Source organism: Cylas formicarius, unplaced genomic scaffold, assembly GCF_029955315.1.
Source record: "Cylas formicarius isolate icCylForm1 unplaced genomic scaffold, icCylForm1.1 PGA_scaffold_9__14_contigs__length_23061073, whole genome shotgun sequence".
Lineage (NCBI taxonomy): Eukaryota > Metazoa > Arthropoda > Insecta > Coleoptera > Brentidae > Cylas > Cylas formicarius.
The window spans coordinates 100020-124495 of NW_026844365.1; the positions used below are offsets into that span (position 1 = coordinate 100020).

General features: G+C 33.4%; 2 protein-coding genes across 2 annotated transcripts in view; one reads left to right on the plus strand and one right to left on the minus strand.

The window, feature by feature from the left end:
• Positions 1–270: 270 nt before the first annotated feature.
• LOC132707940 (tyramine beta-hydroxylase) lies at positions 271–24189 on the minus strand. The gene is made up of 10 exons (XM_060679987.1): positions 24109–24189; positions 22764–22972; positions 21632–21778; positions 20977–21246; positions 17650–17847; positions 14329–14413; positions 6789–6955; positions 4395–4580; positions 1279–1466; positions 271–583 (listed from the first exon to the last, which is right to left on the minus strand). Exons 1-10 carry the CDS (start codon positions 24182–24184, stop codon positions 346–348), a joined length of 1764 nt encoding a protein of 587 aa, XP_060535970.1. The 5' UTR covers positions 24185–24189; the 3' UTR covers positions 271–345.
• LOC132707941 (casein kinase II subunit alpha-like) overlaps positions 12868–24476 on the plus strand; it is a 31301-nt gene continuing 19692 nt past the window's right edge. Inside the window, exon 1 of the mRNA XM_060679994.1 lies at positions 12868–13008. Within this exon, the coding sequence (XP_060535977.1) occupies positions 12986–13008 (23 nt within the window). The 5' untranslated portion in view covers positions 12868–12985. The remainder of the gene's footprint in view (positions 13009–24476) is intronic.

Here is a 24476-nt window from a genome sequence, read left to right on the forward strand (position 1 = left end):
TTGAAAAGAAATCTCACCGAGCGTTTCGAAGTCGGTGCCGATTTTAACGAACGAAGAGGAATTGGAGAATTGTTGCTTAAAAGGGGACGCGAATGCAAGTGGAAAATTTGCAAGTTGTATTTTTACCTTTTGGTTTCGCCAACTGGTTGGTATTTGTCGACTTATTTTAAATTTTTGTCGTCTGACCTGACGGCTGAAATATTAATGGTCGGGTTCAATCCAAATTGACAATTCAAATATTAGGAAAATATGGTTTAAGAATTAACACGCAACCAATATTTTAAATTGTTTTAATTGTTGGACTAGCTGCTAGAATGCTTCAAATTGGTTTATTAACGGCTACATTTAGTAAGCGTCGCGGTTGCATTTTCTAGACGACGGCGTCAGTGGAAGGAAGACCGGAGGTACCGAAGCATTTTCCCAGTATCCCGGGAATCGATCGCCGCTGGACATATTGCATTGCATACTCAGCGGAGCTTCGCGATACACTTCGTTCAATAGTTGGACCCTCATGGGGTTCCAAGTTATCGCTCTGTAATTATCGGATACTGCATTGGTAGACGATGTCGGTTGATTTTCCCATCTGGAAAGAAACAGTTAAATGACCTGTAATAGGGTTCAGATTGCCGCCTTGTGTGTCTAAATAATCATAAGTGTGCTCATATCTAACCAATCAGTAAGTTTGATTGGACGGGTAAGAAATTTTATATGGCCTTAAGTTTACAATAATGTTGTTGGACTAAATAAGACAAATGACAAGTAAATCTCATTATCAAAAAATGCGTCAAAATTTCTTACGAAGTACACAGAATCAATTTAACTTTATTATTTAAAGCAAAATCATGGCCACCGCCAAACAAAACGAGCTGAGAGTTAGAGTTGTTAAGGTATGTGCAAGGGAGATCGACTTCCTTATTTGAGAAATATTTCGGGTTTAATTTAAAGCCCGCATTTCCTCGGATCATTTAAAGTATTAATTTTTGAAATCCCAATAACTCAACCTATAGAGTTTTCTGAAGACAAATCAATTAAAACATTTAATTAATTTATTTCACAATTTTAATGGATTGTTTTTTCTTTATGAAAAAATGGTTCTCTTCTAAGGATTGTTTCTTAACTTTGTGGAACGACTAAGTAAATTATATCGTTTAAAAATTTGACACACCCCATGAAAAGGTCCAAAACGGATTGGAATTTTGGATCTATCAAATGGTTTTGGGATTTTTTTCCTTGAATTGACATTCAGAAAATTTAAAACAATTACAAATTTATACGTACTCGTTCATGTAGTCAAAGAATGTCTTAAGGGCCTGGTCGCTTATCGAACTCTTGCAAACTTCCAGATCTGTGTGCGGATAGTAGTGAATATAGTTCACGCACATTTCGTCGCTTATGCTGAAGCCGCCCAAAGTAATATTTCGCCGACCCTTGGTGTTATAATCGCATCTTGTGATCAACACGTCGCCCTAAAATGCAAAATATTTGCGATGACGTAGACGAAACGACTGTCGCAAAAAGCGAAAAAAAAAAAGATTTAAATATTAATTCAATTTTTATATTTTCCAACATAAGTTAGCATTATGTTTGGAAAATCGTTTTCCAATATTGCGATAAGCAGGTAAATATTTTTTTCTACTCCCGTCTAAATAATAAAATCGTATAGGGCTCGTTCGGGGCAGCGCGGAAGGGAGGGCGGCAAAACGTTGCCGTGGAGAAAGCATTTTCCTCGATACAGAATAATTATGATTTGTTTACATTACGATGTTTTTAAAATCCATCTGTTAATATTTACAGTGACTCATCAGCTTAAAAGATTCAGTTGCATTTTAATTAAACAAAAAGCCAAACCGATTATAAATGTGTTTGTTTAAAGGTTCTCAATTATTTTAAATAAGTCATTGCTGTCATAGCAAAATTGTATTTAGGTACGTTTTACTCGGAAAATCGGATACGGCGATTATAACGAATCATGAAAGGTTAAAAAAAACGCATGCCACTATTTTAAGGATATGGTTGTCAATTAAAACACTTTGGATTATGCAAAAAATTAACCAGCTACCTAGCATATCCAAGAATCAAAAAGTAAAAGTTATCTAAGTTTTAATAGAAGTTGTAAGTTTTTTTTAGCTTAAACAATAGCGTAAATTGTTGTTCTTTATATCATGTCCAATAACCTCTACTTTATTTTGTAAACTATTAATTTTGTTTTGTTTGTACGTACACTGAATAGTGGTAACCACCTATTTAGATAATTAATCAAAGTAATGTAATTTGGCCGCATTTTATAAATTAATTTGATATTTGAGCCTCGATTACACCTGTATTTTAACCTCTCTGTTTATTTTGATAGATGTTTCGTCCGCTTTCGGATGTTCGTCGCTGGTGCCTCGGCTGATATGGACAAATGCACATTATACTATTTGTGATTTTCTCATCAATTTCCGAGCCTCTTGGGACATTTCCGGGATTTTACCGAACGGGTTTGGGAGCAATCGTATGTTTTCGGAAATATTTCCCACGCTTTTAATTTAACGTTTGTCAATTCTGACGGTCATGTCAGTGAATGTATTCGTGACAGAAACATTTTATTAAGAAGGTAAACCGGTATATATATTTTTCTACTCCCGTCTGTAAAATACCTAATTACACACTAGCATACGGGAAGCGTCACTTTACCACGTCAGTTTCGTTTCACATGAATCCGAGCCACTTCGGACATTTCCGGTATCTTACCGCACGGAATTGGGAGCAATCGGATGTTTTTGGACATATTTCCCACGCATTGAATTTTGACGTTTGTCAATTCTGACGGTCATGTCAGTGAATGTATTCGTGTTGTTTTACAAAAATGTAACCAAAAACAAACGGTCGTAGAAAAAGTATAGTAGGCAACACGTTCGGTAAACTTTTTAACTCACTCGTTTATTAAACACTCGCTCCGCTCGTGTCAAATAAATTCGTGAATCAAATGCCATTTATCGCACTTGTTGCATAATTTACTATTATACGTCAAGTTCGACCTACTGATTTTTTTACACATAGTGTCTTTTCCCTGTATTATTATAAATTCATTTAAATTTACACTGCCTTTCAAATAACCATGAGCTCCTTCATCTACAATAAAATATTATTTAATTTTAATTTATTATGTTATTTATTATCTTTGTTTACTTACTTTACAATAAATAAATTAAAGTTAACACAAAATAATTTTAAAATTAATGAACAGGCAGAAGATATAATACACTTATTAGACCACAATTCACTATTCTTTGAAATTTCGGAGGTTCATAGTTATAAAAAAGTTTACAATTATTTTAAATAATTTAACTAATTAATTTAATAATTTTATCTATATTAACAATAAAAATCACTAAGTTAGGTGGCATAAAACTGTAACGTAATATTTAATATATTTCGGAAGCTACAACTTTTTAAAACCTTTTTCTAAATGCGAAATGTGAAAAAATTATAAAAATTGCGAATTCTCTTTGAAAAAATTACTTCACGGTTTTTTTATTTCAATTTGTAATGAAAATTTTTATAATTACTTTATATATATAAAAATAGAAAACTAAAGTAGGTTCCTTTCTAAATCAATTATAAATATTTAACAATGCAGTAATCGATACATTGAGATTAGCAAACGCGAACAAATAGTGTAAATGAAATGGAAACTGTCTCAGAAATAGTGAAAATACCTTTTCATTGACTATTTAAAGGCCATGTTTATTACTATATCTTTCATATTTTATAACCTTATAAGCAGTAAACTTACTATACAACAATTTTTACAAACACATATAGAGTTTGAGGAATTACCAACTTATTGGCAATTGGCAATCGCTGAAAGACATTCATATTATTTACCTTACTAAAAAATTCTCATACATTACGCATGATGCAAAGTATATTTGTATAAACTTGAAGTTAATTTTTGATTTTTTGATAGTGTTGATAATTGGTGAATTTTATAATAATAATGTGTGCAGGTTGAAAGTACATTTAAGTAAAGTTTGTAAAAATTGCCCAAATCAAACGAAAATTTGTCCAGCGGGAAGAAGAAAATTCCTCATCGAGCGACAATGACAATGAATGTGTTTTGGTTACTTAGTAATTTTGAGTGATAATTCCACTGTTCATTCCATTCAAAAAAGAAAAACAGAGTTACTAAGCTACTCCATCTAATGAAGAATTGCTGAAGAAAATAGAAGAGGGCGAGAGATCAATTCCTCTGCAGGAAGACGTTTTGCACAAATTTTAACTTATTTGCTTGAAGAATAACTCATGTGTGTTTCATATTATGATTTTCTTGTTTTTTTCAACATATCATGTATTTCGAATATTTCAGGAAATATTTCTACATAAGTACTTACAAACGTTGCCTTACTTACCGGCAGTACTTTGATCGGCTTTTTTAGCTTTCTGATTTCTTGAAAGTGCGTGCTGTAGTGGTTATCACGATTCAGTTCTGGCAGTTCCCGTCCATATGAGTCGAAGTGTCTGGTATACACCCTTGCACCGGTCAAATGAGTATGCAACTGAGAACCGAAGATGGTTATCCCTTCTGCGGGTAAGCCCTAAAATCAATTATACCCTTCGTCGATACATACAAATTAAAAATCTGGAGCTCGAAAGTAAACAAAATATTGTAAAGTGCACTTAAGCTTTTATCGTAAACGCACCTTAACACACTTAACAACAGAGATAAAAAGGTCAAGTCTCGAAGAGTACAGTCGTAGAAGTCGACATATTGAATGAATTAGTAAGAAAAAAACAAAGTAGGAAAAAAATGTTTTACTCTATTGGGAATATAGAACAATTCAACCCGAACATAACAGATATAAAACCATATTCAGAAAGAATGAATTTTTATTTCAGCTGTAATGGTGTTCCTGTAGATAAAAAAGTATCTTTATGTTTAATATAGATTGGCCCTGAAGCCTCGGTACGTGGATCTTATCAGAAAAACATGAACAAAGTCTTTTGTCAGAAAAAAGTTGGGCCATTGTTGTTCATTAGCTTTAAGCATCGAACTAGCAGAAGAACAAAGTCAAAATATATATTCTGAAAGTGAAGTAAGAGGAATAGTAAGATGTTGAACTTAGATGTTTCAAGTAAATCATCTAGTCCTAGTCAGTCTGTTAATTAAAATCAGCAACGGCTTGGCCATAATCAAAGTCATCATCCAAAATCACAAAATCAGAAGTGCTGTTTCACCATGCATTGGAAGAAGTCGATCAAATAGAATCAAATGAAAAAGATTAATTCTATTTACCAATAAATCTAATGTCAGAAGAAAGCGTCAATGTCTTAAGGTCAGAACCAGACAAATGTCACGTCAGTTTAATGTCATTAAAAGAAATCCCTTAGTTATATTCCTTTCGATGGTCTTATATTAATGTTCAAACTGTCACAGACCAAAGAACCAATTGTAATAAGGTATTGTTGTCACCCTTACTAGCAATATAGTTGATTGCCGAGTACTGGCTGGACAAAGCCTCAGTGCTAGTTCCAGTCTCCGCAAGTTGTCCTTAAAAATGTTGTAAACGTGACTGCCGTGGATTCCTAAAGTTTATTTTTTCAAAGGTCCACGACACACACACCAATTTAGTTACTTTAGTTTAGTTTAGAACATGCATCCATAATCTTGCATAAAACCTGTGATAATGTAGAGAAGAAATTGCAGAATACGATGGATGGATGGATGGATGATAGAATTTCAATAGCCACAAAATATGCTGAAATCTCTAGTCCTATTGTTTGTGTCTCCAGAATGACATAAGACATCAGAATATCGATTTTAAGAAAACATACACAAATCCACTGTTACAAAAGTATTATTATCCCGTGTCCGATATTAAACGATATATGATATATAAGATATGGTCAATGCCAATTTAGAAAATGTTACACATTATGGTACACGTTTCCGAAGAAAAGCGCTTAAAATGAGACCAAAAAGCAAAATTATTTCGTACATTTGTGTGTAAGAATGAAAATGATTCTGCACAATGGAGAAAAGATATGGAAGAGAAGATCAAATCATTTGAAGAAACTCTTGTTTGGGAATCGAGTGTCACAATAGAACTAAAATGCAACCAGATATTTTAACCAAAACCTTGTACGTTAAGCATCTATAGTTTGTGTCTAGCTTAGGTCAATATTTTGTTCTAGCGGGGCTGTTGAAATTAGTTCAAAATATTGTATGTATTCCTTCATTGAAGGCAGAAGTTTACTACCTTCTGTGTTCATGTTAAAGTTCAATAAGTTCTGTATCTTTGCAAGCGTTCTTCCGATTCCGTTTTCCTCAAGTTTCTATGAGGGTTTTAGTCGATGATGTGACACTGTCGTTAATTTCGTTAATCTTTCAAGCAACTACAACTACAGTTGAGAATTAAAATAATTTTCATGAGAGATCTTACAACAGAGCTTTAAAAACTGAAAAACAGAGCTGAGTGAACATGAATTCTGAAGCACAAGCGATAATAGTCCAAGGCTTAGCAGATATACATTTAGATAAATTCAAGAGAATTCAACCAAAGCTCAGAGTTGTATTCGCTAGGTGAAAATCATTCACTAAGCAATCTACTTAACGAAGACGTATGAACATGCAGAACCCGGGCAAAAACTTAAAGATCACTGTAGAAAATTTGAGGCAATAATAAGGAAACTTAAGAAGTATGATAATGTTTTGGATGAGAGTGATGGGGTGGGCTATGTAATTTCAATGCCCCAAAAATGTGAGAGCCCTAGAAACGGTACAAGAACTTGTAGCTTAAACTTACCATGCTTGTACAGGAACTTATGCAGTAGCCAATAAGTGGAAATAAGTCTTGATCGGGAGGAATGGCCATTTTATCGGTATATTCTAGGCCGAGCTCCATGACACCGGCGTCCATCTTTCTCAACTTATTCGACACATACAGCCTAATACCCGAATTGTCGGTGATTCCTAAAATAGCGATTTGATGTTGAGTTCTGTGTGATTTTTAGCGAGAAACTTAATTCACATTTTTTTTACCATTATACAGGGTGTTGCGCTATAATCTTCGTTGATTTATTATGCGAATTCTATAATTGCTAAAAATTTTAGAATAACTCGTCACCTTTCTTTGGGCCACCCTGTGTAATTTTAAATTGTGCAACGTTTGTATCTACAATTTTCTCATAACTTTCGAAACCAATAAGATAATGAATTTTTGTTCTACCTGCACAATGAAAATTCGATAAAACCAACACTTATGGAGATGTGAGAGAATCTCGCACTAATGAGTCACCCCGTATTACACTTAACCAGAATTAGCATACGGTAAGTCAAAAAATGCATTCCGGTTTTTAAGTTTGCTTCAATAGCACCGACTAAAGCAATTCAATTCCCAAAATAAATTCTCGGAAAATTTGCATGTAGGTTGGGAATTGGGTTGGATATTGTTGAATGAAGTGACTTTTGCTTGACCAAAATCCCCTTAACACAATTAAATTAGAAAAATGATTGGTGATTTTTTGTTCTAATTTAGTTGTGTTGGATGTTGTCCTGTTTATTCTGGATGTCCATTTATTCAATTACTCGATTATGGTACTAACTAAAGAAAATCTAGAAATTGTAAACCATTTTTGATGCCGTTTGAGGATTAATTTTCAGTTTTCTCACATCTAGCGTCAACGGTTTTGAATGTTTTGACTATCGATTCGAATTTCTGTCTATTCAACTTTGCAGGGAACGCAACAAACGACTGGAGCCGATAACAGATATTAAATAATTACGTAGCTCATTAAATTTAATCAAAATAAAAAAAATCATTGGAAAGAAAGAAAATTTATTAACAATATTCGAGACGAATATACAATAAGTAGAAAAAGGCACTCGTATCAATAACATTTTTTCTCGAGCAGATTTTAGCGAACATTAACAAATCGTATTGTTACGGTAAATAATCGTTTCTTGGTAATCTAATGTATACGGAATACAAACGTTTTTATGACCATGGTTAAATAACAATATTACTAAGACATTGCTAGCCATGCGAAATCGTATTCTGTTGAAGCGGCGCTCAGTGCGTTTTTTTTTTCCGCGAACATTAAGAGACGGTCAAGTTGCCCTCAAGGCCTTGCGTTTGATATTATTTTTGTGTTGTTTAACGAACCAAACTTGTTGAGATCGAGGATCTAGAAGAAATTTGTCGAAGATGATTTAGATTTAATAGAAACACGAATACCTAGAAATATAAAGAAGCGCACAAATTAGTTTGCGGGATTCCAGGAAAGACACTGTCTTAATTATTTTGCTTCAGATAGAGGATCGGTTGGAATATCCACAATAGGTAAATAACTTAATATTTACTTTATAATAGTAAAGCCTACATAAAGAATTTAATATTTATATACCTATTTTAGAAACAACAGTATTCCCCCTATGTATTGTCTCCGTTTTTTTGCTAGTTTAAAAAAAAACATTTTTCTTTAAATTAATTGTTTTTTTTTAATTTCATAATAATCTGTATTTCCCTTTAAAATTTCTGTTGCGACCTGTTTTTTTCACCGATCTATAAATTGTCCAGAGGAAAATAGATCATTATGTGAATACATTTAAATGGCCGGAAGAAAAGAAAATTGCGTATGACAGTTTTACATTGAAGCATCAGATCCAAATAAATCTGTTTGTACAATCTTCACGAAAGAAATTCAAGGGATACTTCAAAGTATCACCCTGATGTTTGTGATTATAAGCAGCCAGAAACGAATACAGGTGAGTAAATAATATTTTATTTCATTATTACTTATTTCATTTTTATTTAACTTTTCATTTAGTAGAAGGTAGAAGATGGTATTCACAAAAACAATTTCAAAAGAATTAAGGTATTTATTATTTAAAAAATTTCAAGTCCTTTTTGTCTTTTCTTGCAAAAAATTGTTTGTAATTTTTAGATGCTTATATTTATTTTTTACGATACATACATTTCTTTATGTTAGAATAGAGTATACACGATTCTCGAGGCACTAATCAAAAAAAGTTAACCCTATAAATTTAATAAAATCCAATAAACCCTTTACTATTTTATTAAAGGAAAATTTTGCGCGTATTGGCATACATATGCTATAAATTAATAAATTATGTTTTTAATGGTTTTATTTTCTTTTTAGGCACTCGAATGTCGCAGACTGTTCTGAAAATCTCCGCAAAGTCCAAACAAAGAAAAAGAAAAAAACTGAAAATTAGCAAAATTTTATTAGTTTCGTAATGCGAATATCAACAGCTGAAAAAAAAAAGAATGACAAACAAATAGCAAAGTTTTGACTACTTCAAAAAAACATAGTGCATATCAATATTCCAATCTTTTACTTTATCTAAAATAAACTAATTTAATGATTTTCCACAAGTTCTAATGCAGCTAAAAATTTTAGATTGTCAAATTTAGAAAAACAGAATACAGATTTTTACTTGGCAAGAATTTTTAAGTTAGCAATAACTATGATAACTAACTAGAAACAGTATAGGTATGAATATCATAAAGAGTACTATTTAACAAATTATACTTTTACAACAAACACGTACGCAATTATTTACCGTTCGACATTATATGAGTTACAATTGTCACAATTTTTATCGATTTTTTACATACATTACATACATATCTATTTTTCCGAATCCCAACTACTTCATTTCCCTCTATAACGAATCATTTTTCTATGGCAACGGAATATAATCTACATATTTAGAATTTAGTTAATTGAATTGGATTGGGTCTCTTAATTTGCCAGGATTTAAAGTTTGGAAAATCTAAAGCTGCTACCACATAGAAAAAGAGATATAAGGTTTTATCAACCATGACAAAACAAAAACAAACAATCAAGAAGATGTTAAAGGACTTCTTGAGCGGTTTACTCAGAAAAGGAAAAAAACGTTCCTGTAAATGATAGTAGTGGTAGAGAGATTCCAAAGAGGCACAATATCAATAGCGGAAACATTGTAGGAAAGTCTGCCAGAGTGGATACGAATTCCGTGAACGATTGGTTAAACAATGTATGGTCTACCTTTCTGCGTACTACAGTACAGTAGAGTACTAGTGGCAGTGAACATGCCTGGAACAGAAAAATGGAAATTGTTGGCGATAGAAAAATCTGCTAATCCAAGATGTTTGAAAAACAAAATTCACTAAAGCTGAGTTATGTGAGTTGAATGAGGAACAGAAACCGAAGAACTGGAAAATTGTACCTCCCAAATGCCAGTATAGAAAAGGTCTGAAGATGTTGCAAGTGACAAGTGACAAAAACTAGAGCCTAATCTATAGATACCTTGGACGCCGTAAATGACATTCACATGGCTTGCCAAAGGGTTAGCACAGATACAATTGCTTTAAGCATGGAAGACTTTTAACTTAACCAGTAGTTGGAAAAGCATCAACTAGACCCAGAATTCGGCTACAATGAAAATGCCCAATTAATGGACAGACTGTCCGGACGGTTGTTTATATTAATTGATTTTTTGGTTTCCGTCGTCGAGTCCGAGAGATTCACCGACCATCTTGTAGTTGATCGATTGTGATAACCGAGTTAGTTGGGTGACCTTTTTGAGCCAACATTTACATAACAAACCACCCATTATTTTAAACAAAACCTCTTAAGTTTTTCGCATTGCTTTGAAACCACCTGCAAATGGTTCAATTAAATAAAATTCTTTACCTGAATTCTAAACACTCAAACCTCGGTGCTTACTGCTTAGGGCCCAATAAAATAACTGCTATATATTGTTACATTTAAATATAACATTACTTATCAAAAGGCTAATTTCATTGATAACTTTAAATTCAGGGTGTCTCAATATAACTAACATAAGCAACTATAACACAAATTTGAAGTACTTGAAGTCATACCGGAAGTTAGTGCCAACATTTTTTCCCACATTAAATTATTTATCTTTATAATGAGAAGCTAATCTGCAAATAACCATAAAACTTTATTTAATAAATACATATTGAAACATGCCTTAATTTATGGAAAGTGTGGAAAAATAATATCCCTGTTACTTTTGGTAGCAATGGTACCAATACTTTTTAAAAGAACTATCCTATAAATGCTGGACTTCTTCACTCTCTTTTGAGACCCCATAAAATCAGCTGATATCCTTTTAATATTCCCATAAAATCCACCATTTCCCTTAGTAACCCATCATTTCCATTGACATATACAAAAATTATTCCCAGAGGATTATTCGTGGGGTAAATGACACTCAAAATGGGAAACACTCAATTGCCTATTCATCATCTTGGATCAAACATTGTTTAATTAATAATATGCTGCCTATTACTAGTTCAAAACTAGTTTAGCTTGATTTTTGGTTTTACAAAATCTGCACCACCTTCAGTGATGTTTAAATGGTAAAAATTAAAATTGAAAAGCATATACTTAACCCCTGAAGGAATCCCTACAGCTCTCACTTCACTCTTGTTACCTACCTAATAACCAATTATTTTCAACAGATATACCTTCATATACTTCATATCAACACAACATTTGTACAACTTCCTCAGGTCAGTGAAAAAATTATAAGATTATTAGTTTATCAGTTTTAGTTCTTGGTCCACTTTTTTGTTTCGTTAAACTCTAGAAGTAGATTTATTTGAGGCCTACTATTCTCTTCATTCATCTGCTGCACTCAGATCCACAACAAGAGTAATCAAAATTCCTGAGTTATAGATTTTTCTGAAAAGTGCAATTTTAAAATAAACTTATTGAAAATTTGATTTTCACGATAATGCTACAAGCCCTTGGGAACGGGTTATTTGTAATATTTTAAACATTACCTTAATATTTTACTAGCACAGCACTTCTCAGTATCACATGCCCACCCAAAGTGATATAACTACAATGTGGTTCTTACAAATATATTAATTATAATACATTAGGAATGAATCAAGTCAAAATTAGAGTAGTGAATATATCCATAAAGTGGACGAACAAATTATCTAATACCGCCACCACAAGAAGCCTGAACACCAAACTACAAGGGAGTTTTAAAAATCTTTACATATACAAATTTGCAAGGATTCTGGTTCAAGTCAGTATGATGCAGCTTGCTGCAAAGAATAGGTTAGTACTTACAATTCTTGTTTCCACTTGAAACGCTCATCATGAATCTCCTCGGCTCTAATCCCTGTTAGCTATTAAAATTCCAGAACAGTCTTGCCAGGTCCTAGGGTGCAATTCCTATAAATACTTATTTTTAAAACAAAACGAAAAAACATGTCTAAAATTCACTCACCAAGAAAAATATGTGGGTAATGCAACACAACTAAACAATTTATAACACCGAACCAATGTTCACCAAGCATTTTAACAAACCTAATGCTCTTAAAATCCATTTCAAACCCTTAAATGTGATACTTTAAGGTGTGATCAAAAGACGAATGTCGTGGTACACGGTACTCAGCACGAACTGATAAGTGGAGACTTAAAAAACAATAGTTTCCAGCACAAACTACGTTTTTCAATCCATCGAACTTTTCATTCCTTAAATAAGTCCCATTTTAATCAATACTGCGAAAGACGCGTGAACTCTGCCCGTTGTTAATGCATCAGAGTCACTCGCCCAGGCAAGGGAACAGCATATATTTAAATATTATAATGTAATTTGTTATGGAGCTTCTAGGCTTTTAATGTTTAGTGTTTTGGTTGACATTTTCATCAGAAACTGTCAATGATAAATTAATAAAATATGCCTAAAATAAGCAAAATAAAGAAATTACCATTGTAGCACAGACTATATAATTTATGAGTGCTCCATCTAGCGAAAGAATGTCGAACCAAACGAAGGTATCATCTGTTTTGGAACGTAAACTGGCCAAAATTGTGCAAAATCGAAACTTGGAAATCGCCATCAATGATATTGGCTGTTCGTGAAATCACTGTTTAGATATATGTTTGTTTTTGTTTTGAGTGATCACTGCTTCGACTTACAAATTATCAACGGATACATCGGCAAGACATGTCATTTCACGCAGAATCGAGGTATGTTTGAAATTTTGCCGCCATTGTGACTCCGGTTGTGATAATAGGGAAATTCGAAACTACGAAAGATGATGATTACATCATCCGTTACAATCGTGATACTACAAATTTTCGGGTAAACTTGTTAATACTTGAAAAAAATATAGTTACCTAAATTTGCGGTAAATGAAGAAATTAATATGTTTATTGGAGAGGTGTCTTTTAACACATCCGGCAATTTTTAAAAGGTGGACAATTTACCATGTTTATGGCGAAAAATTTATAAAATATATGTACATATTTGCAAAACCTAAAAAACAGTAAAAACTATTTATTAAGTATCAATATTGGTTGGAATATTTTGTTGCAAAAAGAATAAGAAAATACTAAAATGATCATCGTTCTGACCCTTGTGGTAAGTGCAGTTTGAGACTTAAAAAAAACTAGGTTATTTATGTGTTATGTATACTTCTTGAGTGAGGATCACAGGACATGCGCAGGTATGAAGAAAAGGTATTTACAAACAAAAACAAAAAGCCATAGTTTTGTTTTTTTTTAATTTGAGGAAAAAATGAAATAATAAAAAAAAATCTGCACAGTAGGCATAGGAAAAAATTAAATAATAAAAAAAAATCTGCACAGTAGGAATCTCGACCAATGTTATGACGTATTATCGTATATTTTTACACCGTATCTACAGGGTCACCCATAAGATATACAAAGGACAAATATAAAAATTTCATTATTTTTATTGATCTTTGAGAAGATTTGATGGGATGTTTTCATAATTTTTTTTAATGGAACGTCCTGTATATTATTTTATGCTCTTATAAATGTTTTTTTGCTCACTTGTGGCGTTGAATCTATTCGTTTTGGAAATAAGAGGTGAAAATGTTTTTCAAATGTTTTTTGGTCTCAAAACTAGCTAATAATGGCATTTTCTGTTTAATTAATTAATAAGTAACTGAGAAAAATCGAATATTTTTATACATTTTCACTTGGAAAAAAAAAGGTAAAATCTTTGGTTTTTGTTTTCTTTCAAAATTTAAATTGCTTTTGGTCCAGTCTATTTGGCCTGGCCCCATAAAAAGTCTAGTGGACTATTTAATAATCACAGACAAACTTTTTAGGTCACTGGTCTATTAAACACTCGCTCCGCTCGTGTCAAATAAACTCGTGAGTCGAATGGCGTTTACCGCACTTGTTGCATAATATACTATTAGCACTTCGAAATTTCAATTTGAAATTTTATTATTTTGTTGTAAAGCCATTAAATGTAATTTGACCTTAGAAAAATGTTCTGTGCGACAGACGCAAACAACTGTGATTACTATTCAATACCTGCTTTGAGTTCTGGGTTATTGTAGTGAATTTCCAGCATGACGTATGGGTTAAAATTTTTCCCTCCCAATGGTAATGCCGCTTCCTGGAAAATAAAGAATACCAGCCTATAGTCTATTTCAGTATAGTTATAGTAAAACCATAGTTATAGTGGGTACGATTTGCCATGACATAGTCAATGATAAAACCAAGAGAAAAGGTGCCTCAGTATTTTACTTGCTTCCAATCGTATACAAAAACGGCAAAACGCACCCACTTCTAGCAAGGAAGCGTTCTGTCTTTGTCTATTGCGTCCCGGTGCTGTACAGTCGACAGAGATAGCACCAATTACCGGATAATCACCGTAGCTTCCGCTATAAAACTGGTCGCATTTTCGAATATCCGCTGCAGAAACTCGAAAGGCCGTCCTTAATTGTTATGGATAATGCACGCTATCATTCTAGACTTTGTAAAAGTTTACCAAATGCATCGACAAGAAAAAAAGAAATTATCAATTGGCTGCGCAGTAAGCGGAGTTGTTAAAAATTGGGAAAAATTACAAAATATACTTGCGGTATGCTACAGACGAAATAATTTATGAAATGGGTCATCGAGTTTTAAGATTGGCTTCTTACCAGTACATATTTAATGTCAGAATTGTTGGATCTCAATGCTATCAACTTTTTGAAGAAGTTAAGATAAATCCTTCTGCAAAAATTTTAAATATCGTCCAATAACTTTAAAGTGTTTTATTCCACGCCACATATTAAGTTTTGGTTTTGCACGTCCCGTACCCCGTACTGTTGAATAATAATGCAATAATGACGATTAAGTCGACCATTATCAAACTCCTTGAATCACTATCTTCATCTCTTTCCAATGTTCTCTTCTTACTGGCTAGGCTGGATGTTGACATTTTTCATAGATTCGATGAACGATTTTTTTTTGGTCTAGAACGCGCATTTACATGTTGTCTCTTATTTTCGTTTCTAAAATTAATTGCTGCGTCGGTTTTTGTTGAGTTGAACTTGCTGACGTTTCGCTAATCATCCTGTTGGCTTCTTCAGATCTTGACTGAAACTGGCTCGCATTGACTGATTCTCATATTGGTAGGCAGGTAGTAGAGGTAAGATTGTTAGGTTGTTCATAGATTTCTATAGACTCTCGGATTTTTCGTTGGTAGAAGAATTGATTACATGCAAGAATTTTAGTTTTGGCTCTTTCATGTTCTTTAAGCCTAGTTGCTATATTGGAATAATATGGAATGCTGTAAACTCCTAGCATCTCAAATGGAATTTGACGGACCGAAGACATTGAGAGATTTTTGGACAAGTGGTAAATCTGGTTCTTTAGAACTTTTGATATGGGGTCAGTGATGTTTTGAATTCATGAAAGGATCATAGTGGCAAATGTAGGATTTATTTCGGCCTCATTACTATTGGAAAGTTGTCGTGAAGTGTAAAAGTTCTAAAGAGGTATAACGTCAAAACCAGATTTAGCACTTGTCCAAAAATCTATCAACATCTTCGGTCGTCGAGTAAGACAAATAAACTCATCAGCTGTTGCCGAACACAATCACGAAACCGGATATAAAATTTTATTTCATAAAACTAAAATTCTTACATGTAATCAATTCTTCTGCTAACGAAAAATGCGAGAGTCAATAGAAATCTATAAACAACCTTAACCGCGACTCAGGTATCTACCTGTCATTAATATGGGAATCAGTTATCCGAGACGGTGTTTAGACCCCTTATTTAGCTCCGCCCCCTTCAAGGAATATTTAAGTAGGTACACAGTAAAATGCGAACCAGTTTCAGTCAAGTTCTGAAGAAGCCAACAGGATAATTGGCGGAACGTCAACCAGTTCGACTCAGCAAAAACCGACGCAGGAGGAATCCAGAAGTTTGGTAAAAAGTATTACAGCCGTCTGTGAAAAATCTAAAATTAATTATTTTTCTCTATCAGTATAAGGCATGTTATAATAAAAAGAACGTAAGTTTTGCTAAATCTGTAACTGCTAACTGACACTGTCACCCACAAATATTTTGTTATAACGGGTGATTCAATAAGAATTTCAAAATTTCAAAACATAAACAAAATTAGTCATCGAGCAATATACGACTGAACAACGTGTAAAAATTGTGCAAGCCTATTATAAAAATGATCGATCAAGAAACAATGCATTTACTCTCTCTACGTGAATTTTTCGCAAAATCGACCTTCTGAGAGGACAATTTGGAAAGTGTAGCCGAAGATCCAAACATATCGATTCGCGATCGATCGCAGCAAGTGGGCCTTACGTATTCAACCACACAGCGAATTTTAACAAAAGACGTGCATCTACACCCATATAAAGTCCAAATAACTCAGGAGTTGAAACCTCCGGATCATCAACAAAGGGTTCATTTTTCAACGGAAATCATCTTTAGCGACGAAGCACATTTTCACGTTGGCTTTGTATGTAAACAAACACAATGCTCGTATTTGGGGATTTGAAAATTCAAGAGAGATTGTTCAAAAAGCAATGCATCCTCAAATGTGAATTTTGGTGCAGAGGAATAACTGGCCCTTTTTTTTTCGAGGATAATGCGGAGAACGCTGTAACGGTTAATGGTGTTCGCTATCGAAACATGATATCTGATTTTTTCTGGGAGGAGTTGGAAGGTATGGACATTGAAGATTTGTGGTTCCAACAGGATGGAGCTACTTGTCACACATCCAGAGAAACGATGCAAGTTTCCTGGTCGGATTATCTCACGTAACGGCGATATCAATTGGCCGCCGCGATCATGTGATCTTACTCCCCTAGATTTTTTTTTTTGGGTATCTAAAAAGCGGAGTGTATAGAAATAAACCAAACATTATTCCAGAGCTGAAACAGGAGATTAGACGTGAAATAGCCGACATAGAACCTGAATTGTTTCAAAAAGTGCCACATGCGTCGCGGAGGTCATTTGAATGACATCATCTTTCATACCTAATTGTAATACGCTAATCTAAAATGGCAAATAAAATTGTTTGTATATTTTTATATTCTTCCGAGTTTTTTTTATTATTTTACCCTTATCGAATCACCCTTTACATATAAATTATAAATTCTAGGATATTATTTCATTTTTGAATGTTGCTTTTATGTTAAAAGAGCATATATCTTAAAGACCATTGGATTTGGGTATATGACGAGAAGTGTGCATAATTTTGAGGGGATTTTATTAAGAGTATAACACACTGCTAAAATGAAAAATATATAACTTTTATTTGTTGGTGGGGGAGATGTTATAAATAATCACCCGCTACCATTCTTTGTACCAAGTTTCGAGATTGTTCATTTAAATTTACCTCTGGATATGTGAAAGGGGGAGCTCCCATCGCCCACGCCGACATTACTCTCTTGCAAACCTGAGTGGTGGGGGGTCTCTCCTCTGCGAAACAATTCCCCGAGTAAAGAGGAAAGTTTTCGCCGACTTTCGTCTCGCAGTGGAACAGCTCCATGTGGTGGACCAGTCCCTGACTAGATTCTTGGATGTTTGCTTCGAACTAAAACACGCGTTACCGTTTTGATTTGACAATTTTGTATTATTCAATTGTCGATATACACTATTTTTGTCCGATTGATTGATTGAAATTTGATACTTTAAATTCGTCACACACCAACAAAACCAAAAAATGAACTAACAGTGTCTAAAATAATTATCTGAAATGTAAAAATGTAATGTCAAAGTAAACTTAGCAGGCATTAGACCATTGCCGTCTATATCACTACAAATACAATTAAAGATGTCCATTGCTTAAACGAGTGGACTTCTTACCAAAACGTTGGTGGAAGGAAATGGTGGAACGTGGGTGATGTTCTCATTGCCCGCGAAGGAAAATGAAAACTGATTTGCGATAACAATTCAGAGCAGTTTATAAGACATCTGCATAATATCCACGAACTATTTTTAAAAGGAGTTTTGGCGATTCTTCAAGTATGAAATACCGGATTAAACTGAGCTCATGAAAGTTGTGTACACCATTATACTCCCGAATTAAACATACAGTAAAAACAGTGGACTACTAAGGGGGAACTGACTCCGAAAAAAGCAGAAACTGATTTTTGGGCTGGGAAAGTGATGGCGACTGTTGACGATTACCTTCAAAAGGGAAAAACTATTACAGGAGCACACTATGCATCATTTCTTGACAAGCTGAGGACAGAAATTGCAGAAAAACGGGCACATTACTGTTTGACCATCAGACTTACCAGATCTAGAACCAAGCGACTTCTCTTTGCTGCTTCATCTGAGATCTGCACTCGAACGACAAAGATTTCGTAAGAAGATATTTATAGGTTATGTCTAGTACAGAAGGTCTAGTACAGAAGGTAAATTTTTAAAAAGCGAAAAAAAGTGCAAACATTGCAAAAAAAAGCAGCCCAGTTACGCAGTGCAGGCGGGAGTCAAAAATAAAGAAAACAAAATTAATTATTGCACCACGCGTGCTGAAAGTGAGGTTATAGTACAGGAAAAAGTTGAAAAATGAAAGCAAATGGATGAAAAGAAGATTGAAAGCATTATTGAACGGTTGCTTAAGGTGTAGAACGAACTCTACTAGTCCCAGGGATCCCAGACCAGAAAGAAAAGTCCCAAAGTGTACTACAAAAAGTGAACAATGAAAGTGGAAATAAGTAAGGATGACATTCTGGAGGTACACCGAATAAGTACCAAGAAAGATGCTCCACTACTTGTGAAGTTTAGAGATACACAAAGTAAACAAAAAGTGGCCAAACGCGTTAAAATATTAAGTGGCATCAAGGTAAGAGAATGTGGATTACTCGGACAGAATAAAAAGATGTACTTTAATGATGATCTAACGAAGCGAAACCCATATCTCTTTAAACAAACCAGGGATTACAAAAAAGCAAATAAATTAAGTGCAGCGTATGTGGCCAATGGAAAAATATACCTTAAAGTACAGGATACTGACCGACCAATCAGAGTAAGAAGTGAAAGCGACTTAAACCTAAAATAAATCTTAAATTCATCCTAGAAAAATATATACTAACTGTGATATAATGAAACTGTTCAAAACCAAAAATGGAGCAAAAACTTAATGTACTATATTTAAACATAAGGAGTATTAGAAATAAGTTAGAGGATTTCAATGACATTATTCTAAATCAAAATAAAATCATACATATAATAGCTGTGACAGAAACCTGGATATACCCAAATGAAAAAAATTGTTATAACATATCAACTAGGTAGCGTTGCATAACTGAAGGAATACGCGAGGAGGAGGATGCAGTATACATATAAGAAAGGAACTAAGGTATCTGCAAAACGATAAGCACAAAGTTGAACTGCTTTATCTACCAAAGCAGAAGCTGACTGTTATAGGTATCTATAGACCACCGCAAAGTAATTGTGAACTTTTTGCCAAACTTTAAATTCGAAAACATACTGCCACAAAATGCAACTAGACAAACTGAAACTACAGCATCTATCCGAGATCACATAATAACAAATAAAGATTTAACATGCACAATCAAACTGGAGGACAGCGACGTATCGAATCACAAAGTAATGTCCGTAGAATTGAAGAAAGCGATAATTATAAAGACGAAGGAAAAATTAGAAAGAAGTTACCTAAATGAAGATGAGTAGCTCAACAACAACTAGCTGAAATAATAACGACCACCACGAAAACTTGTACAAAAGTATACACAGTGAAAATAAAACAAAAGAATTACTGGATAACTGAAGAATACCTAACCAAGCTTAAGGAAAAAGACAAGCTTTACGTTAGATGGAAAAAAAATAACAACGAATACTGTAAAAACGAATATAAAAAAGCAAGAAATGTATTAAATAACTTAAGAACAACGCTCCAGAAACAATAAGCTGAAAAGAAGTTTAATGAAGCAAAAGAAGATATGGAAGATTTTAAACGAAATAACGAACACCAAGAAAAACAAAACCAAAAAAATACGTCAAATAATTAATGCAAGTGGACAACCCACTAAAGACGATAAAGAAATAGGTAAAGAATTTAATATACACTTTTTAAAAATTGGAGAAACTTTAGCCAACAAAATAAAGCAACAGTCCAATACAAATTTTGAAGAGGAAGAAGTTGTGGCTAGCATATTTTTGGAACCAACAACGATCCTAGAAATAAAGGAACCGATTAACTCATTAAAAAATATTTGTGAACCAGGCATCGATGGATACAGAAGTATTCAGGTGTTTAATAAAATACCACAAACTCTATTAAGGTGTACTACCAGGAAAATGTTTCATAACTCTTAAAGACTTTATAAGAAAAAATAGAATATAAAGTTATATTAACAAACTATTATATTTAATTTTACTAGAATTTTATATATATTTTTGTTTTTGTAAGGCCTCGGGGCCAGTTTATTGTTAACTGTTTAGAGGTCTGAAATAAATTGTTATTAAAAAAAAATCGCCTTCGTGAACAAATAGTTTGCGGTTGTACTATTTGGACAGGTTAAAGAGATGGGAACATGGCTGGGAGAAGTGTATAGAGTTACAAGGGCACTATGCAGAAAAAGGAGAAAAAATGTGTTGTATCATTATTAGGTGGGAAACTTCAAGCGACCCTTGTCATTATTGACAAAAAATAATTAATAATAATGAATGTCTTGCAATGTAATGGAGTTACCTGATAAATATGATGTTTCTGTCCATATTCCCGAGGCAGCTTGAAAACTTTGCACCAATAAGTGGTTTCTACCGCTGGCACCTTTACTTTATCGACCAAAAGGTCCAGGACTTGCACATACGGCGGCAGTTTGTCGTCGGTTTCTGTATTTTTCAAAAGATGCACTCTTACCATCCCGAAATGTTCTCTGCCAGAAACGCTTACGTTGACTCCTTTGGCTTGATACAGCCTGTGCTGACCTCTAGACCACACAATATGCGTCGTTCCATCCTAAATGGTGAAAATACACTTTGTTATTGTTTTTGAGTATTCTCCAAAATATATTCGTCTGTTTTAAAGCGGAAGAGACGATTCCTTTCAGCACGTGTACCACAAGCCATGGCCGTATTTAAGATGTTGCCGTGCGGACTGTTGTATTTAGTTAGAATGGATTTTTTATTGTATGGCTAATAATAATTTATGAAACTCTACACAAATCCATCAGTTTTCAGAATTTGTATGCACGAAGTACCAAAATAAGGTTCTGGAACGCCATTGTGGAATTGCGAATGTATTTATTGAGTGTTACAAAGATAATCCTAAGCTAGGTAGGCCTACGGTTAGATTTTCATAAAAATTTACCAAAATTAAATTCCGCATTATGCCGTAAATTTACCTCGATGATATAATCTTCATCGTCACACGTGTCGAAAATTCTGGTGAACGCAAATTTCGTTGTACCTCTCCTTTCCGTGACGCGAAAGTTCTTGCAGTCTTGTTGCTTGTCCAGTTGCAAAACTCCGTTATCATTGGCCCAAGTGTCCTTCAAAGAAATGAAATACTGGCAAAAGTGACCGGGCTAACTCAGATTCAGGTGTTTCCTGATAATTCACAACAGAAAATAGAAAAAAGTTTTTATATGAAAAGTTTTTTTTAACTATTCGAAATTGACATGAAAAGAAACAAAAAAATAATAAAAAAAATTGATGTTTTCGAATCAAGTTATGTTTTTGTAAATGTGTATTTTCACAGAAAGAAAGGGCAACAATTTTGTCTCATTTTTACTCGCTGTGAATCTTGTAATGGGTCTTTCTAGATATTTTTCGTTAAACAAATTACAGATTTCTTCTTGAGTTCTTGTTTTGCCTTCATGGAAAATTAAAATTTCATTTAGAAGCCCCATATTCACTTGCTTTGCTGATATGTCATGTGATAACTGTGACAATTTCAGAACTTTAATGGTCCTAGGGACTTACCTGTTTATTTCAAAATTAATTTTCTTTTTTTTTAATTTTTTGCTGACAAAAACTAAGTTTTGGATAGATATTTGGTACGCTGTATAAATTTTGCTTGAAATTTGACACAGAACTCGGTAAGCAACGGTTGTTCTATTTAAAAAACGGAACTGCTTTTTGAATCACACGATATTTTCTGTTTAATCCAAAAAATGTGCAAAAATTGCCAGAAATTTTGATTTTTAAATGAATGTGTTCCACATTTTAGAAGTTTACTGTATAAGCAAGTTATGAAAAAAATGTAAAAATAAGAGTTTAAAAGATTTTAAGGATGCACAATCTAAAATTATTTTATAAGCGCACATTTTTTTAAAACATTTTTTTAAAAGTAAAACATCCTTTTTTAAATTGTGTTCCGAATTCCTTTTAAAATTCTTCAACTGTTCTTTTAATGTTATTAATACATGCCTAAACTGAATAGTTTTTAATTTAAAAAAGTACTATGTTCTATAACTATTTTCCTGGGGTTTGCTGTGGTACCGTTAACGGAGTCGGCAGGGTCATTTCACGCACCTGTAGACTGAGTTTCCCTTTCGTATTTTTCCAGAGCAGGCAATAATCCGCGGGGAACGATGCTCCCCTGTCGGAAAAACCGAATGCGAACCAGCCGAATTCGTCCGGCAAATGTATTTCAAAATCAACTGCGTTGTCCTGATAATTTAGTTTCCAGTGTAGCGATACAGAGCGGTCTCCATTCAAGGAGACGCGGTATACCTTGTTGCCTGAAATATGAAAAGAGAAAATTTCACTTCATTTAATTTCCATCCGCCATAAAATAATAAAACTTATTCTTTTTTTAGGCCCCCAATTTTTGATTTTTGGTTTTTGGATACCTTAAATATGATTTTTTTTTTGAAAAATTGCAAAAAAATTAATATGTGTTGTGCCCAATTTGAAAAATATTTGCGAGATATTTCAAATGGACTAGGAATCGCTTTTTTTTTTTTAATTAAAAGTGGTTTTTAAGATATATTGCGAACATTTTTAAATGTACTTACAATGTTTACTGAAACAGATACTTTGAAAGCAAATAATTATTTATTATTATTATTGGAGAAAGCTGTTTTAAATTCTATTGATGAAAATCCTTAACTTAGTACCAGAAAAATTGGAAATATTCTGAATATCTCGTACATTTTGGTTTGCATGATTTTTAATTGCACCCATGTCATGCGTGTTAATATTTCCCAATGGTTTTTGGACAAAATTGCCCATTATCCCATGTTTGACCAAGAAGTACTATCTACAGATGAAGCTAACTTTTCCAGAAATGCAATGAAATATTTGCACAATTTGTATAGTTTTCCTGCGAATTAGTAAGAAACACTGGAGGTATAATTCAAAGAGTGCGCGGTAATATGAGGAAGGGAGCAACTTATCTAGTTTCTATGGTCTACATTTTTTCAAAAAGGTTATTAATTTATTAACAAACATTTTTGTTCAAAATTATTAATAGTATATAGTGTTTTTTTTTAATAACAATAGTTTATCATTTATCTTGTTAGGATTTTATTTTATTTCATTAAAACTGTAAAACTAAAAAGAATCGTCTTTTAATTTTATTTTCTGAAGCAAAGTAGTTTTAGTATTTTGTTTTAAAGAGATATTTTAATTTTAAGTAAAAAAATCTGGATTTAACCTAAGCAGTGGCCACCTAATTAACCAAAACATTATTTGTTCATAAACAGTCCGTGGTACGCCACTGATTTCCTTAAAAAAATTAATTTGATGTTTTTTCAACGAATGAATAATAATATCGTTTAGATAAAACTCCCGGTATGAGAAATATAAAAAAAAACTTTAGATGCGTCAAACATTTTTATTTTCAATATTTCTTAAATCAGATTCGTTTACTTACTGCTACACAATCCGAAGGTCAGCAGCGCTAAAGAAAACCACAGCAAAAAGACATTTCTGAATTTATGGCACCTCATTTTCACCGTTCATGATTCTCTGTAACTGAACTACAGGCGGAAGTTTTCGTTGCTTTAAAAGTTGTGGTGTCTGCAAAACGCAAGCGTGCTCAAACCCGCTGCTATAGGCCTGACACAGTTCGCCAAAGTACAGGGGGTGTTGTTAAACAGAGTTTTTTAATTGAACCTGCCTATTGGATGTCGCATTTTGTGTATGCAGGATGTTTAAAAAACGGACGAAAGGATAAATTTTGTTGAAATGCAGAAGAAGTCCTAAAACCACTGACTTATTACTTTCCAAATGTAATTTTGC